At 42.1% G+C, this 17,838-nt stretch overlaps 2 protein-coding genes across 3 annotated transcripts; both read right to left on the bottom strand.

The window, feature by feature from the left end:
• Positions 1 to 818: 818 nt before the first annotated feature.
• On the bottom strand, positions 819 to 6,513 carry lrrc8db (leucine rich repeat containing 8 VRAC subunit Db). Its single transcript, XM_041935506.1, has 2 exons — positions 6,395 to 6,513; positions 819 to 4,568 (listed from the first exon to the last, which is right to left on the bottom strand). The coding sequence occupies exon 2, from the start codon at positions 4,564 to 4,566 to the stop codon at positions 2,011 to 2,013; it is 2,556 nt and encodes an 851-aa protein (XP_041791440.1). The 5' UTR covers positions 4,567 to 4,568; positions 6,395 to 6,513; the 3' UTR covers positions 819 to 2,010.
• A 1,161-nt stretch (positions 6,514 to 7,674) lies between these two features.
• lrrc8c (leucine rich repeat containing 8 VRAC subunit C) lies at positions 7,675 to 17,281 on the bottom strand. 2 transcript variants are annotated; one of them, XM_041936058.1, is made up of 3 exons: positions 17,155 to 17,281; positions 13,118 to 13,260; positions 7,675 to 11,272 (listed from the first exon to the last, which is right to left on the bottom strand). In XM_041936058.1, exons 2-3 carry the CDS (start codon positions 13,253 to 13,255, stop codon positions 9,023 to 9,025), a joined length of 2,388 nt encoding a protein of 795 aa, XP_041791992.1. In that variant the 5' UTR covers positions 13,256 to 13,260; positions 17,155 to 17,281; the 3' UTR covers positions 7,675 to 9,022. The 2 variants fall into 2 exon arrangements, with proteins under 2 accessions (XP_041791992.1, XP_041791990.1); XM_041936056.1 differs by lacking the exon at positions 17,155 to 17,281 and adding an exon at positions 16,419 to 16,565.
• Positions 17,282 to 17,838: the final 557 nt, after the last annotated feature.

Genomic DNA, 17,838 nt, shown 5'->3' with positions numbered 1-17,838 from the left:
ATCAAAGAGAATTCATATGATAGCTGGAGTTTGGTCAGAGTGTGACTTTTCTATCTGAGTTCCTTATGACCAAAGAGTGTTTATAGTATTGATCACACTTGTTCACAGGAAATACCTGTAATGTGTGATTATGTTAAGCTTTCATATCCTCATGTTAAACACATGACATAATACATTTTGGTTCTTGTTTCTAACTTATGGAGAAGCTCCATCACAAACTCAAACTCTCAGAACTGAAAGTTATGTGTGACATAAATTAATTGTGAGCTCTGTATTATTTAAGCTCAAGTTCAGGTGGGAGCGATGATGTCATTCATAGGTGTGTATTGACTGAACCGGCCTGAGAAGTGCAGCACAGGAGCACTGTGTTATACTGCTTCAGGTGTTTCTGAGACACAAGTCAAGCTGCTGCTTGAAACTGAAACTTGAAACAACTGCCTTTATAAATGTAATCTGGTGTAAAATGGTGTAAATTGTTAGGTAGTAAATTGTCTGCAATGTTGAATTTGTCAACAAAGCATTGAAAACTGAGAGAAATACATAAACTACTACCTCATTATATCATTATTATGGCATTATTATTGCACTGTTTTCACAATGAATACATTAATTTTACAGTTAATTTTTAGGGGTTTCCAGTATTTCAAGCATCAAGATTCAAACGTGCAATTCTTTTTTTTAGTGCAGAAACAGCTTTTAGCAATTTCATCTTAATTTCTAACATTGAATAACAGTAATAATAGCAGTATAATTAGTAATTCCTTTATTTTATATAGCACATTTTAAAACCAGACTTACAAAGTGCTGTGCAGAGAGAACAGATAAAACACAATGAGATAATAAATACATACAAAGAACACACAAAATACATGATAAATATACTGTTTACGAGAATAAAACATGAGAGCCCGAACAAGAGAAAGAAAACTACTGTCTGAAAAACTGCTGTATCAAAAATAATGGCAAGTAGAGAAAAGGATCACATGGGAACCGTCATCATTTTGGTGAATAATTTGAAAATTTATTACAAGTATATTCAAATTGGAATGCATCCGGTTAATAACATCAGTTATACCTAAACTTTTCTTCAACTTTGCACCAAATATTTACGTAAATAAGCCGTTTTTAAAGGGTCAGTTCTCCTAAATGTCAGAAAACTGTATTTTCTCATGTAACATCGTAGTTTCTGGTCAGACAGGCAGTTTTGGTTTTATTTGCTCAAGTTTTGAGTTTCTGTGTCTGAGGTTTCTGCCTCAATCCCAATATAATGTGGGAGAATGGCAGTATATTTATGGTGTTTAGCAGCTGAACATGTCCTGTTCACTCTGGATAATCAACACACTTGCTGTAAACTGGTTCAACCAACAATACGTCTTTGATCAAAAACTGCAAGGCTACTGTGGACATTGTTGCTGGGAAGAAAAGTAGCTCATATCTAATGTCGTGAGCATCGCAGACCAAATTCTGTTTGCATCATGGTGAAAACCTCACAGTCAAAACTTGGGTTGACGAAACTAAAACTGCCTCCATGGCAAGATTAAATTACAGGAAAGTGAGATGTGTTGTCTGTAATCTGAGTGAACCATCTCTTTAAATCAAGCTATTTTAAGTGCATCCTGTTGATCTGAAGAAAACCAAATGAAGCCACAGAGATAAAAAGGTGGATTGTTTAAAATGATACAAATGTCCGTAGATCCACTATAGATATATCTGCATACAAAAGGTAAAAAATATAAGCAAAGTGATTTAACTGCTACTTTGCCCCTACATTAACCAAACATAAAATGAAAAAATAACAAATACAGACATGACATAAGCCATGAGCATTTTTAATCTCTCCAGCGGTACCGACCTTGTATGTGCTGTGATGTGTTCATTTAATAAGCTGCTAAAACATCACGAAGCGTACCAACACCGTACCCTGAACTACTGTTCTAACGACATGATGAAAAAAAAAGACTTCACTAACCTACGGTTAAATGCACGACATTTGATGCCACGAAAATGTGACTACCGGCCATCACTCAGACACTTACACCCATTTGGAAAAGAAACGCTAGACTCCTGATTGATGCTCTCTTTGACCTCCATGGGGAGCGAGTCAAAGAGATGATCCTCCACAATCAGGCAGCTCCTGCGCAGGAGGCAGCACTGGCCGAGCTGAGCCGGGAGACGGTCCAGACAGTTTCCCTTCAGCTCCAGGTGTGTCAGCTGCGAGAGCTGGCCAATTTTCTCAGGAATGGAGGTGATGCAGTTGTGGCCGAGACATAAGGTCCTCAGTTTGGCGCACTTGAACAGTTGCTTGGGAACTACCTCGACTTTGTTGCCGGTGATGGCAAAATGTTGGAGGTTCTGCAGGAAGCCCACCTCCAGTGGTATAACCACGACGGAGTTATGGCTAACATCGAGGTACCTCAGCTTGAGAAGGGTGAATAACGATGAGGGTAGAGACTCGAGCTTGTTGTGTGACAGATAGAGCGACTCGAGGTTTTTGACGTGGCTAATTGACAACGGAATGGTGATGATCTTATTGTGCCAGAGCTTGAGGCACGTCAGTCTCTTGAGGTGCTGAAAGCTGATGATCTCCTCGATGGTGCGAATGTTGTTGGATTTTAAATCCAGTTCCTGAAGGTTGTTCAAACTGAAGATAGCATGGGGGATTCTCTCCAGCTCACAGTTAAGAAGCTCCAGTTCCGCGAGGTTCATTATTTTCTTCAAACTATTCAGCACTAAGAGCTTCGTACCATCGTTATGAACGACCAGCTTGACCAGATGTGGAGACAGATCTGTTATGTTTGTCGGGATCTTTGTGAGGTTGCTTTTGAGATGCAGAATCTTTAAGTGCCTGAGGTCTCGCAGGGACTCGAGTCCGATCATTTTGTTGTTTTCAGAGTTCAGGTTACCAACCAAGTACAGTTCCCTTAAATTTTTCAACAAGTATACCCAGCTAGGAATCTCAGCAACATCTGTGAACTTGACATGAAGGCACCGGAGGTGATCACGAAGAAAAATGAAAGCAGTCTGTTCAACTTTGGCGGGACAGTGATAGAAGTGCAGCTCCTGGAGGTTTATCATTTGCGAGATCTTAGCCGTTATCCTGGCCTCTGGGATTAATTCTAGCTTCAGGATTTCCAAATCAGTGAGATCAAACACAGCATCTGGCACTCCGGAGAGCATAAAAAGATGGAGCTCCAACTTTTCTTGAGGATTGCGGGTCACGTGCTGCCGCAACTTCTCGAAGGTCCACTCGTGGTTCAGGCTGATCTCCCGAAGTTTGTTCTCGCTCACCTCAGAGAGAAAAACGCCGAAACGCTTCGAGTACAGCTGGTCATACTGATCGACCATGTGCAGGAGGAACGCAAAGTCGTTCTTAACGTCTGGAATGTCACTGAAGCTGCTCTCCTCTCTGACTTTCTCAAAGGAATACTCCTTCAGTGGTCGCCGAAAAAGCCAGAACAGCGTGTATATACAGATGACGCCATAAACACATATGAGAGCAATATAACTAACAAGGAGTTTCTTTAACATGAACGCCATGTTGTGTGTACAGTGGAACTTGGCGTATCCAGTCAAATGCTTTATTTCAGGCTCACACACGTGGTCAAAATCTATGGAGGCAACAAAAGTCATCGTGTAGCACAGGATCAAAATGAATTTGACCGTTTTGATGACAGTCTGAATGGCGTACAGTCTGTAAATCAAGTCACTGTCTTCCACATGGGCGCGGAATTTCCGGACTTTTTCGAACAGGGCTTTCGCTTGTTCGCCGTCTTTCTTGTCCAGTATGGTCATGGAGGGAACTTCGCTCACGAGCTTTTCAACTGAAAACGTGACCCCAGATTTAGTCAGTATTGGGGCGGACTGGTTTGGACTCCCCTCCTCACTGCTTGTGGACAGATGCTTCAGGAGGGAGGAGGCACCAGCCAGTCTCTGCTTGTTCTCCTCCGAGTCCTCGCACGCAGTCTCAGACAGCGCTTTGGTAGTCCACGGCGACTCGAAACATTTTCCCAGGATGGAAACGAAGTGCTCTATTTTGGAACTTGTCTTTGGGTACTTGAACCAGAAGTTGCTACTGACCATTAACACAATAGTGTGGATTAGAGCGAGGTACGGGAAATATTTGGAATACCAAGGAAGAGCAACGTGGTAGCACATCTGGTTGACAAAAACATACTGTTGAAAATCCAGCTTGGTCCTGACACCTGTAGGCTGAGGCTGCCCAAAAGTGCCCGACGGTGTGAAGTGAATTGTGGGAGCGATGCTATCAGGAGGCCTTTTAGCCATTAAAGGAGCCGCCTGCTCTCCGATGGCGCTTTCTTTGTTCCATAAGCTATCAGCCGTCTCTGGTGGTTGTGGTCCCAAGAAGCCCCCAGCCCCCTCTGGAGTCGGCTCCAGAATCGGAAGACAAACCACTTGGTCCTTAGTTAACTGCATCGTTCCAGAAAATATGGCCAACATCAACATGACAATACCGAGATAGTCCATGAAGACATCCCACCACGGTTTCAGTATTCGATAAGTTGGCTGGATGTCATTCAGGGATGCTACTTCTGTGAGGGTGAACATTCCTGAAACAGAGAATATGAATTAACATGAAGCTTCACTACAAAAAGCATGCACACTGTGAGATTCTTATCCCAGCTGAGTTTTGCAGTCATTTCCATACGGTCACCTGGCCTTCACACACAGGCAGCTGTAAACTGTCTTAAACTCCAGTGAAATGCAGTAAGGCTGAATTTCCACGTTTCACCTCTTATTCAAGCTATCTTTCATCTTATCTATCTATGTCTTCAATGCTGTCTTTGTCTTAGCAATTGTATCAGCAGTTTTTAGCTGTGATCAGCAGCGTGTACAAGTTTTGTCTGCAGAACGTGAATTCATGAAAATAAATTATGTGCTATTGCAGGATGGAGCTTTTACCTTATCTTAGCTCCCTAACAGGAGTTAGACAGGTGTACAGCTACAGCTGCCTCCACAGGCGGCAAAACTAAAGGGGTGTTGTTAAATTACCAGTTTCATGATTAGTATATAGATATAACCTAATATTGTAGATTATTTTTACTGGTTATGTGATGATTGCAGACATATGCAGGCTGCTAACACAACAGAGTTAATGTGTGGTCATAATCCGGTTTACATCCTGCAGTGCTTGTTCATTGGTTCAGTAGATGCACTGAGTGATCATAAAAAAGAAACCAGGAACAGAAGTGTACAGGGTCCTGCAATCCAACGCAATCCAATGCAACAGTCTTGGAATAAATTCTGCCTTTTGAGACACTTTCAGGGCCTCTCAGGTGTTGACGACTGTACACTGTGATAGTGTTGTATTCACTTTAAACTCTAATGTCTTTCTGATATTTAATTTCTATTCCAATTTTAAACAACAGGGACAAAATACTAGAAACAATGCATTTAAATTACAACACGTAGACAAAATACAGCCTCAAAATGCCATTAATGTAGGTTCACTGTGCTGCTTTGTATTACACTGTGAAGGTGTTTCTATTTTTCTGGTCACTTGCATATCACACCTGGTAGAAATTATAGGCCATGTCATAGCTTTACTATCTGACGAGGACCACTGTGGACTGGTCACAGTACGTGATGGATTATGGGATACTGAGGACTGAAATCATACACTTGTTATGTCCTCCAATTTTAGGCCAGATTTCCCGGGCCCATGTGGAGGCTCAGATAGAACAGCCTTGTCAGACTGTTATGGATTTAGAGAGGACGCTGCCCTTGAACTGGGACACAGCACAGTTGTCTGCATGGATGCCATGTGCAACACTACTGCAAACCTAAATATAGTCTGAATTATGCATAAGACCCCCTTTCCATTAGTGTTCTCTGCAGCATGCTAACTATTCCTCCTGCAAATGAGCCTCAGTTTATTACGAAGCCTGCCAGCACTAACATACATACCACCATCGTACTGGTGAGGCTTAGACATGCTGCCAGTAAATACTGTTAGTTTAGGCCTGTATAAAACTCAGCTGACACATCAAATCCTTTTCTGTGTAGGTTATTATAAAAATACATTAAATCATAAGAAAATGAATCTGTGCCACCACTGCGACTCATTTCTATTGTGTGTGTTGAAAACATGAAGGTCACTCAGCAGGCTGAGACCGGCTCCAGCAGCAACACGCATCCGTGCGCACAAAACAAGAGGTGGACCTGATGTCCGTGAAGCCTTTAAACGCAACACTAAAACACGGGTTCCGTTAACGAAAATCAGGACGCGTTCAGATCCAGCGCACCAAATTCACTTTAACAGCCCCAACCCTGCTCGTTTCCTCCACATAGCCTGCTAACACTGCTGGGCCGGAGCACAGCGGTTCTATCAGTAGATCCTGGATCACAGCAGATGAGCTCCAGCACAGATACGCACCTTCAGGAGGTCTGATCCACTTATGTCGATGCCAGCAGTACCGAACAACGCCTCCTCTTACACGTCATGTTTCGCTGCGATGATGAAGCCGTCCATTCTTCGCATCTGTTCAACCGTGGGCCTGCTGGCCGGGCTGTAAGCAGCTTAGCTGACTACCCCCACTCCGCCTCAGATGGCCGGGTCCCCCGCCTCCGAGCGGCGGCGCAGCCGGCGCGGCAGCCCCAGCTGCTGGAGGTGTGCTGGGTTTGATGTTATTCACACAGCCGCTGAGGCCGATCCTCCACACGGTTCATCATGACCGTGGACTGCGGTGTGCAGGGTGAATGTCGCCCAATGTTTCACACCAGGAGCTGATATGATGTGCAGATAAAGCGCTTTGGAAACCCTCACGGACTGACAGCAGAGAGGCAGATGACCCGCTGAAGTTAGGGACCGTCGTAAAAGTGCAAAAGATGCAGTTTTAATTTACATCACGTCTTATTATTATTCCAAAACATTACATGAAACCTGTCAACAGCTCACGCTCAAGCCACTCTTGTAGCATATTTTTCTGCTTTTAAATATTACATTTAAGAGGGGAAGAAGCCCGTTTGTCTTCGGAAACACCTCAAACTTACTGTAAGCATCTAATATGAGCCACTGAAAAGTTTTCCTCAGTAGCTTCATCATTTTCTGTTGTCATCGATGCTTCAACCCTTTTTTTTTGTTTTTGGTATGTTTGCACACGATGTAGCCTACATTCCAACCTAAGCGACAGTTGAAAATTAGCCATTTGGCTAACATGGTACATTAACAACAGTGACCATCAATAGCAAATTACAATACAAAAATAAAAACTGAAAAATAATAATTGTAACATATTTAGATGGCTAACATAACCCAACTTCAGTTATTACTTCTATATTAGTACATGTTAAAATGTAGTTAGCATTGTTTTTATTACATGTAATTCTTCACCTAATTTTACTTTAATTCCTTGTGAGCATATTGGTGAGAAAAATTCATATTCTTTATTAAATAGCTGATCCTGTTGCAGCCACAGTCCCTGCAAAGTCTTCAAACAACCTCTCTTTGATTTTGTCCAAATAACTTTTTGAATTTTTTTTTGTACACTTTTCAGACCAACTTTATTTTTCCATCAGTGCCTCATGCATGCACAATAATAGACTAATCTTCTTTGCTTATTAATCCTCACCAGCCAGCAGGTGACATCCCACAACACAATTCAGAACATATAATGTGAAGTTACCCTTTCAGCTACAGCATACCATCATAGACTGAATTTTATTTTTTTTCTAAAATTCTAGTTCAGCACTGTTGCTTTCACTACACTGCATCAGACTGTATTATTATTATTATTATTTTGTCTGAAAATCTGGTCATTCTTTTTAAATAGTGGATTTTTGTGGTCTTAAAACTTTCAGAAATTCCACCCTAAGAAATGACATGTACAAAAATGAGTTTTTATTGGTCAGCAACATAAAAATACTGTTTATAAAAATACATTTTTGTAGTAGGCTGCATACTTCTTATGCACATTTCAAGAACCGAAGAAAACACCAGTATGACATAGTCCTTCAAGTTTAATGCACTTCAAAATGTCATCTTTCTATAATACAGAGCTGTTTAGCCAAGGTAATACATGTACTTCTATATGTTATATCCTTTGTTTTTTGCATTTTCCCTGGTGCGATCCATGTGAACTAACAGTCTGTTTAAGAAAATAAAAAGCTTCGTAAGGGCAACATAAAGTATATAAAATACAGCATATGTAAGGCTACTGGCCTAAACTTAAGTGAGGTCTTCAGTTAAGATTTACATTCAGTACTCAAATGTCTTTTGTAGCAGTGACAGGAAATGTGCTTAAAAATGTTTGGGGAAATAAAAAATGATTTTCTGTCTTGCTGAGATTTTAAAGAGAGGGTCGGTTTCACTCTCATGTCTGGGCACAAACTATGAAGCTACAGTCAGCAGACAGTTAGCTTAGCATAAAGAAATGAAGCAGGTGCAAACAGCTAGCCTCGCTCTGTCTAGTGATTACCAGTAATGTCCACCTACCAGCAGCTATTAAGAGACTTCATTAACTGCACCAAGCCAAAAAAAAAAAAAACATCAAGCATGTAGCTCCCCATAAAACCATGACTTTTCTCTACAGTAATTTTTTTTTAATGAATTAAATAAACAAAATAAAATATGCTACTTCAGAGGTGCTGGTAGGTGTATTTTTTCACTTCTGGACAGAGCCAGGCTTGGTATTACCTCCCGCTTCCTGGCTTTGTGCTAAGGTAAGATAATCACCTGCTGACTGTTGCTTCATGTTTAGATATGTGATTAAGATATGATCTTTTAATTTCAGTCTCAGAAAGAATGTGAAGAAGGATTTGTGGCTGTATAATATGTCAGAAGTTAATAACAGAGCAAGCAACCCTGTTGCAGCCACGTTCTCTATGACAATACAGCATATGAATATGTAATTTTTACCTCCGTCAAGGAAACTGAAGGAAGAATTCTTAACTTTCTTAACAGTAGTGTAATACCTAAGTATGGTAATGAGTTTCTACAAAACAAATGCTCTGAATTGGTAGACAGAGCAAACAGCAGGCACTGTGGCTACAATACTGTGGCATTTCACTCAGCCTTCATTTGGTCCCTGACATCTGAAGGCAGAGTTTCAAACAGTGTCTCTTCCACTATAAGGCCACTGCGCTTCAAAGCACGACAGCAACCAAGTTCCTGTGGCAGGAGTTCAAAGTGGTTGCCTTTGAGATCCAGGTATGTCAGTAGAGCTAGGTAGGAAATCTTTGGTGAGAGTATGGACAGCGAGTTCTTGCCAAGCTTTAGCGTTTTGAGCTTTTTGCAAAAGAAGAGCTCATCTGGCAGATTTTCGATTTTGTTACAGGTGACAGAGAAATACTGTAGACTCTGAAGGACTCCAATTTCTGGAGGGATGAATCGGATGTCATTGTTGGACAGGTCCAGGTAGCGCAGCTTGTTGCACAAGAACAGGTGTGAAGGCAATATCTCGATCTTGTTGTGGCTGAAGTAGAGGCGCTCAAGGCTACCGAGCTTCTTGATATGCTCCGGGATATACATGATACCATTGTACCAAAGTTTGAGGCTCGTGAGTTTTCGAAGATGCTGGAAGCTGATAATCTCCTCTATTGAGCGAAGGTTATTTTCTTTCAGGTCAAGTTCTTGCAGATTCGTCAGGCTGAAGATTGCATGTGGGATGCGCTCGAGATCACAGCGCACTAGCTCCAGCTCGATCAGATTGGACATCTTTTTCAGGTTGTTGAGCATTACTAGCTTAGTGCCATCATTGTGTAAGTACAGCCGCTGCAGATGGCTGGAAACATCCACTATAGACTGGGGTATCTTAGTCAAATTACTCTTGAGGGAGAGAGTTTTCAAACACTTCATCTCCCGCAGTGACTCAAAAACTATATTTTTGGAGGCATCAGGGCTTAGTGATCCAGTGAGATAGAGCTCCTCTAAGTTGCGCAGGCCATACATCCAGTTTGGAAGTTCCCTGTTATCATCAAACTTCACGCGAAGCACTTTCAGGTTCTCTTTGAGGAAGGAGGTAGCTGTTGTGTGCAACTTCAAAGAGCATTGGTAAAGAGACAGCTCCTGAAGGTCTTCCAGCTGAGAGATTGAGGCCGGGATGGTGACATTGTTGATGATCTCTAGCTTGAGTGATTGCAGCTCCGTCAACTCAAAGACAGTGTCAGGTAACCCAGGGAGCATGAACAGCTGAAGTTCAAGTCTGTTGTTGGTGTTAGTCTGGAGTCTCTGACGCAATTTCTCAGCAGTCCACTCGTGGTTCAGGTTGAGCTGCTTCAGTTTGTTCTCGCTGACCTCGGATAGAAAAACTGCAAATCGTTTAGAATACAGCGGGTCGTACTGATCAATCATGTGTAGCATGAAAGCAAAGTCGTTCTTGACGTCTGGGATGTCATTGATGCCCGTTTCCTGTCGCACATACTCAAAGGAGTATTCTTTCAGCGAGCGGTAAAACAGCCAGTAAGAGGTGTAAAGGCTCGTTAATCCATAGACGGCCACTAAACACAGGTAACAGTAAGAAAGCTTAGAAAACAGATGAGCCATAGTGTGATTACATTCAAAGTCTTTATAGCCTGTCATGTCCTGGATCTCAACTTCGCAACGTACTCTATTCCGCACTTTATTCACCAGAGAACTGTTATAGGCAATGATCAGGAGGAACTTAAACACTTTGAACACTGTCTGGCGAACGTACATGAGATAGAGGATGTCTCCTTCCTCGACATGCAAACGGAACTTCTTCACCTTTTCAAAAAGAGCTTTAGCTTGTTCGCCCTCTTTTTTGTCAAGAACACTTGCTGACGGCTTTTCAACTACAATCTTTTCCGGGATAGACCGTAGGGACTGCGTCTTCTCCAAACTTCCTTCTCCGGGAGACACGGCGATGTTGGACCTGGAAGTGCCACTCTTTTTATGGTCCTTTTCTTCTGGATTTTCCCCGGACACCTCTGACAAAGCTCGTGTGGTCCAGGGAGAGTCAAAACACTTGCCAAGCATGGAGATAAAATGCTCTATTTTAGAGCTCGAGCCAGGGAATTTGAACCAGAAGTTGCTGCACACCATGAAGACTAGAGTGTGTATAAGAACCAAATAAGGAAAGTACTTGGCATACCAATGCAGAGCCTTCTCATAACACATCTGATTGATGAAACTGTACTGTTGAAGATCCAGATCGGTTTTCAGGCCTGTCATTTCTCTCGGTACCACTGAAGTATTGGACTGCAGGTGTAACAGCGACTTCACCTCCACGTCACTTGTGTTCTCTGAAGGCAACGATGTTCTCTGCGGAAGGCATATGATTTTATCTTGCATTACCTAAAACAAAATGTAAAAAAAGAAAGATGAGCAAAACTATTTAAAGGCGACATTCACACACTTGGAGAGCAGCGTGTTTACATGAACTTAAGTAACCGAGTCTGAGTCAGCTTTCTCCAGTATGATGATTTTGTGCACATGCATACGTAATGTCAACAAGAGACCAGATTTCTGTAATCATGGCTGCGTTCAGACCAACATTAGCCCTGTTTGAAAAAAGCAGCCCCTAAGCCCCCCCTAAGATAAAATGCTTGCTGCCGTGATAACTTTCCAGAGCAGTAAAATCCTTCCTATCCTTAATATTCTAAACAGTTGTCCAGTGTTTTGGTGAGTGATGAGCCTTCTGAACTGGATGTCCTGGATGCATCACCTCACCAGTGCCCACTCCGATGCAGCACCTTGCATTGTTTTAAATCCTGAAGAAATTTCTCTTGCAGATTTAAGAGTGCTAATTCTAGTAGCTCACTCAACCTGCATACACCACAGATGCTGTATATACTGCATATCAAGGTACCTTTATTTTTACTCGTATCTTCATACTTTTTAATTATTCTTGTCTTTTTTTTACTCAGCAACCCTCATGTGTTTTCTGCTTCTTCTTCTTTTTCTTTTTACCTACTCGTTACCTTCTTTGTTTCTTATTTTTGGACTGAGCGAACTCACATTGTGTTTTTACTCTGCACCTGCGTGAACGGCAAACCTGATTTCTCTGAGTAGCAGCTTCACTGAGTGCACGCAAACATGCTGAACACTGGCCAGAAGTTGACATCAGTGAACAACAAATTCCTTTAATGTTTACTTGTAATGTAAATAATGAAAAACAGCTGCTTCACTCTGCAATGCTAATAACAGGAAATGGGCACTTTAATTCAAGGTTGGCAGGTCTGAACCGTGTTTAGCTGTTTGATACTCAGCTCAGCACGTTATAGTGTAACATGATATGAGACTATTATAGTATGTAAATGCAAACAAACTCTATATAGGAAGAGTCAAAATGACATTATAACTATAGTAAGTCCAATGCAGTTGTGCTGCAGCACATCACAGATTAAAATGCAAAGTCAGGTCTGGCTGTGATCCCCGGAGCGCTGATTTGCAGAATTTTACAAACTCAGGATCGCTCTGTATTTCTCCCTCTGACCCTACATACAGGGATTATTGTGTGAGGCAATGAAGTAATTACACAAAGTACCATGTTGATAAAGCTCTGACTTACAAAGTAAACTTGGCTACAAAATTAATGATCCACTCAGTTTACTAACTATTAGATCATATCCAAACACTGTTATGGTGAGAGTGGGAAACAATAGCTGCTCACACCCTGATAAATATCCTGTTAACATTTTCTTTTTAATGTTTTGGTATAATTTCCAGGATTTACACTACTGAGTTCTGCAGGAGCCAAAAGTGGTTCCTATTCCACACAAACAGAGAAGTTAAGGACCAGGCCAATGGAGCTGGGAATCGTATGTTTACTAAGAGGGGCTGGGTGGGTGAATGTTTCCACTGGTAAACTCCTGACGGGCTGAATGCTTCCTTTGCTGCACACAGTCCAGGTTGTAAAACCTGGGAATTAGTGGTCTTGAGTTGGTGCCAAAGCAGGAGGCAGAGCAGTAAGGTTATATCAGAGAGTTTAAAGGCTTGCTCTAGCAAATTAAATTACACTAGATTTAAGGGAAAAAGAAGGGCAACTCATTTTATCTCATACACAAGCTCATGTTACCTTATTGTGCATTAGCTACATTTCTCCTTCACTTTCTAAGAGACACAAGCAGCACAAGCAACACACTACGGTAGAGCCTGTCCCCTTCAGTAGAGACATCATGGTGAGGCATCGTTACTGACCTGAAGGGTGCATCCAAAGACACCAATCATGAGCATGATTACAGACAGATAGTCAGTGAACACATCCCACCACGGCTTCAGCACTCTGAACGCTGGCTGTTGTTCAGAGAACTGCCGGAATTCCATCACAGGAATCATGATGCCTGTAACAAAAGAATGGAAAATTAGCCATCATGACCTTCAGTCCATACAATGGGAAGCATGGCTTGGCCACAGAAGGGTGAAACAATGATAGTATTTATTATAAAGGATGTACCAGTTTAGAACAACCTTCATTCATGTTACCTCAAGGTGAATTATAATAACTGGCAAAATCTTTCATCTAGTGCCAGCATCAGGTCAAATTTTCAAATGGTTTCTACCCAAACTAATCACATTCCCATCAGCCTCAGCTGTGCTTTGTGTTCAGCAAATGCTAGCATGCTAACAAGCTAAACTAACACGGTGAACATGGCAAATGTGCCTTCTTAGCATCAGTAATTCAGCACTGTTTTTTTAGTCCTGCATTGTTTGTAAGCATGTTAGCATGCTATTAGCTTTTAGCTCAAAACACTGCTGTGGCGTTCAGACTGACAGTAGCGCTGCGTGAAAAATGCAGCCTTCTCATTGATTTGAATGGAGTCAGTCCATCGACACAGTGGAGGCGCTAACGTGGAAAAAAGCGGCAAAAAAGTTGAACCAGCCTTTAACTTTAACTTTTTAACTTTAACGAACAAAACTAATGAAAATCCAATCAGCCTCAGTGTACTTTGTTTGGTGCTAATTAGCATAGGCTGTATATCATGCTAATCTAAGAAGGTAAATATACCTGCTAAACATTAGCGAATTAGCATTGTTATTACGCGTATGTTAGAGTGCTATGTTAGCATTTAGCTAAAGCATCAGTCCTCTCTAATAAAGCTTCAGTATTATACAAATGCACACTAGAAATGTAGTTATTTAAAAGTCAGTTCTCACAAAAGACTAAACAAATGCGTCATTTTGTAGAGCTTGTGACAGTGTTTGGACATTAATGCCATAGTTGTAGTCAGGCGGCAGTAGCTCAGGGCCTCTGCTTGAATAACAGAGGGTTAAAGGTTCAAGTGCAGCACATACCATGCTCCTGGGCACTGCTGAGGTGCCCCTGAGCAAGGCACCAAATCCCTAACTGCTTGAATCACAGACTTTGTGGCGGCCTCATCACTCTGATCTCTCCGCTAATGCATGTCCACAGGTGTGTGGATGTGGCTGGACCTATGTGTGTTCTGTGAAAAAAATAAAACCTAAATTTCCCCAAACAGGATTAATTAAGTGCTTCACAATGACTGACAGAGCTGATTTGGTCTCATTTCAATCAAAACAGATCTCAGCCCTTTCGTCTTTACACACAGCGAGCTATTAATCTGTTAAGAGACTATTAAAAACATGCCTTTGTGAACAGCAGTATGATGAAAACTAGTGCTGTCTATGCCTGATGCTGCTTTTCTGCTCACACCCTCTATGGTCACCTTCTGTAAAGTGCTTACTACAGCTGCAAGTGTCCTATTTCCAATTTGTCTTGCAGTAGTTTGGCTGTAGTGTCATTGAAAACTAAAAGGCCTTGTGCATGAGGATTATAAGCGCTAGTGATTTGTATAGTCACACATCTCAGTGTGAAATGTATTTAGCATGAAGGTCTGGTGAAAATGGTAAAAAATGTGAAACAGCGTCCAAATACGAACGTGCCGTGTATGTCTAAAAGTCTAAGCAGGTATAATGAATATTCTACAAGGTGCCAGAACATAATGTGCAGTGTTTTATCATCTGCAGCTCTACAGTGCCGAACAGACAGGTGCTGTCAATAGCTGAATACTCATCCACGCTCAAACTTCAGTTCATTATTAATGAGTTTAGCTGTCAGGTATCACTGGATAGGTTGCTAAAAGCCTGGAGGCTTTTGGAGAGATCATATTTTTGATAGTTCAGTTACATTTTTCAAACACAAAATGTCTCGCATCGATTCTTCCATCTTAGTGTCTGAACAACAGGAGGGATGGGGGGGGGGGGGGGGGTGTTCAGGGGATGTTTACACTGAACTGATTACTGAGGGTTGACTTTAAAGGGCCAGTTCAACCAAATCACAGGGGCCATTTTTCTCACTTGCACAGTTGTACATAGCCGTGCAGATAGTTCGATGTTCCAAGGTTTCAGACATTTATCTCGACTGAATTTTGTTTCTAGTATTGAAAAATGTTCATTAGATTATTATTCTGGATTATCAACAGATCTCCCTGTGACCAGTCTTAATTTGACAGAAGAAAAAGTCCCCATTAAAAGCATTATCAGTGTGTTCTAACCAAGTGCATTTTCTCAAGTCTTGTATGAACAATTTGGAGGCACTTGATCTTTATATTAGTATTTCTATTTCATGCTACTTGATGCTTCTACTCTACATTTCAGAGTGTAAAACTGGAGTTTTGAGTTTGTTAAACCTATTTGACATCTCTCATTAGCAGTTAGTTTGAAGATTAAGATTTGACACACAAAACACAATATTTCTATCAACGTGTCGTGACCTCTGGGCCCCTCTCATGTAGCGTCCTCACGTGTCTCTTGTGCTGCTGAATGCTGAACGGTGGTGATGACAGACGTCACACTGATGACCTACTTTAGTTCAAAATCAGTACATTTTTGTTAGGGGTGTGACAGGGCCTGATAAAGAAAACTGCAGCACAGGCTGCAGGGTAATTACTGCAAAAATAGCCTGTAATAGCCGACAAAGTTATACAATGTTAGCATCTTTTTGTCCACATATTCCCTTGTGGCCCTTTAGCAAATACTCTGAGGTTTAGGACTGGCCTGCTGCCTCGGGTCTGGGAACCTCTAACTTATAAAACCAGTAGAAGAGACAACCAAGTGCTGTTTAAAGTACTTGAACTTAGCGCCACCTGAATCAGCTACAACAATAAAATGTCAGCGCATCAGTACCAATAATCCAAAATCATAACATGCAGTATAACACTCTGGAACAGAGCTTTCAGCTTAATGTGTACTTTTACATTTGATGCTTTCAACACGTTTTGATGCAGATCGTTTCAGTGCATGGCTTTTACTTGCACTTGGGTATTTTTTTATTCTAGTACTAGTCTATAACTTTCGCTTTGCGTAAGAATACTTCCTCTACTTCTGGTGTTTTGTGGGATTATCCAGAGTTGCAGTCTGCAGATTTTGAAGAGTTGTTTTAAATGTCAGAGCATCCCAAACTCATTCCCTCACTGTATTAAGGTTAGGGTGTACAGTTTAGGGGCTTTATATAATAAAATCAAATTAGACGGCCACATACCAAAAGTGGTGAGTTTTTTGTAGGCGAATTTGACTGTTCAGTCCTTGCAGTTTGTCAATAATAGGGTGGATTCATGGAAAATGAAGTCAATAGCAGAGAGAGACGGAGCTGAAGAGGCTTTTGGGTCAGCAGCTGAAGCCTGGAGTTTGTATTAGCTGCTTAGGAAAAATCCTGTGTTTCCACTGGATGAGTCAGCCATTGAGTTGAGCTGACCAGGCCATATCCTGTCCCCTCCTGACAGGAAATTTGTCTGAATCCCAGATATCCAAAAACAGACATGTTTGGAACACACCCAGCCACAGGCACACAAAAAGTCCTGTCTCGTTAAGGACGTGGAAAAAACCCACCCGCATTGCAGAAAGAATACCTCGGCTGATATTAACGAGGAACTCTTCTTCTGTGGACTTTGTCGTTAAACGGAAGCTCATGAAAAAGTGCGAATGCAGTCAGGAGAGCTGTGATTCATCCTGTGATCAGCACAAACCATCAATAAGTCATCCGGTTAGGAGCTTGAGCCCCCCGTTAACATGCTGAGGAGGGACCGTGGACTGCGCTGCGATGAGCGCTTTGAACGCAGCTTTAAGGCTGCTGAGCGCAAACTAACGCGCAGCCGGTCACGACTGCTGACGGTGGAGCAAAGCAGGTAAACTAACGGTCAGTCAGCGGGAACCAGCCGCCTGCACCGGACCGGTGCGCTCTCTATCACCTCCACATCATAACAGAGTCAGTCATTTACCTTCGTTCGGATGAGAGCTGCAGTTCTGGATCTGAGAGCTCGGCTTTCATGCGACGAGGGTCCGGATCATGATGTGTGCGGTCCTCCTTCGTTCGAGTGCGCTAACCTTCCTGGATCCTGGGCCAGACCATGCAGGCATGCACTGTCAGCCACAGGGGCGTGGACTCGTGAGGAAGCCCAGGCAGACTCCACTGTTTTGTGATGTATGTTGTTTATGAGACAGCTGAGGGGGGAAAGGCCAAAGCTGCAGCTGCAGCTCCCTGCACACAATCCTCCCAGAAACAACAACAACAGCACCATCATCCTGTGAGCTTTTTAAGAAAAGCATGGCTCCTCATGTGCCTTCTCAGCCTGGTCAATAACAGCATCTTTATGGCAAACAGTGGTGGAAGAAGTGACACTGTAAATGTACTCCATCAAACTGTAGAGGTATCATCAACAAAATGTTCTGAGGGTATCAGCTGTTAAAGTACTCATTGCCCCCTGTGACTGTTGCTGGGTGGGTGCAGCCGGACTGTAACAAACATTAATCGTGTTTTTAGGAAGAGGTGCACTTCTTACCGCGCTCATGTCATGTTTAGGAGGAAATGTGTTCTTGTTTAAAAGTTATAGACTCTCAAACCAAACAAGGTTGTTGAGGTTCGGTGGGACAGTTTGACTGATACAGTGGGACACTGATCTATA

Source organism: Chelmon rostratus, chromosome 4 (assembly GCF_017976325.1).
Source record: "Chelmon rostratus isolate fCheRos1 chromosome 4, fCheRos1.pri, whole genome shotgun sequence".
NCBI lineage: Eukaryota > Metazoa > Chordata > Actinopteri > Chaetodontiformes > Chaetodontidae > Chelmon > Chelmon rostratus.
Note: the sequence above shows the minus strand (reverse complement) of the source record. Positions and strands in the feature narration are given on the sequence as shown.

Excerpts from the sequence above, each read along its gene's own strand:
- lrrc8c (XM_041936058.1), bottom strand. The coding sequence starts at position 13,255 with ATGATTCCTGTGATGGAATTCCGGCAGTTCTCTGAACAACAGCCAGCG. Across the intron at positions 11,273-13,117 it reads TCTTTGGATGCACCCTTCAG|GTAATGCAAGATAAAATCAT; the intron begins GTCAGTAACGAT and ends ATTTTGTTTTAG.
- lrrc8db (XM_041935506.1), bottom strand. The coding sequence starts at position 4,566 with ATGTTCACCCTCACAGAAGTAGCATCCCTGAATGACATCCAGCCAACT.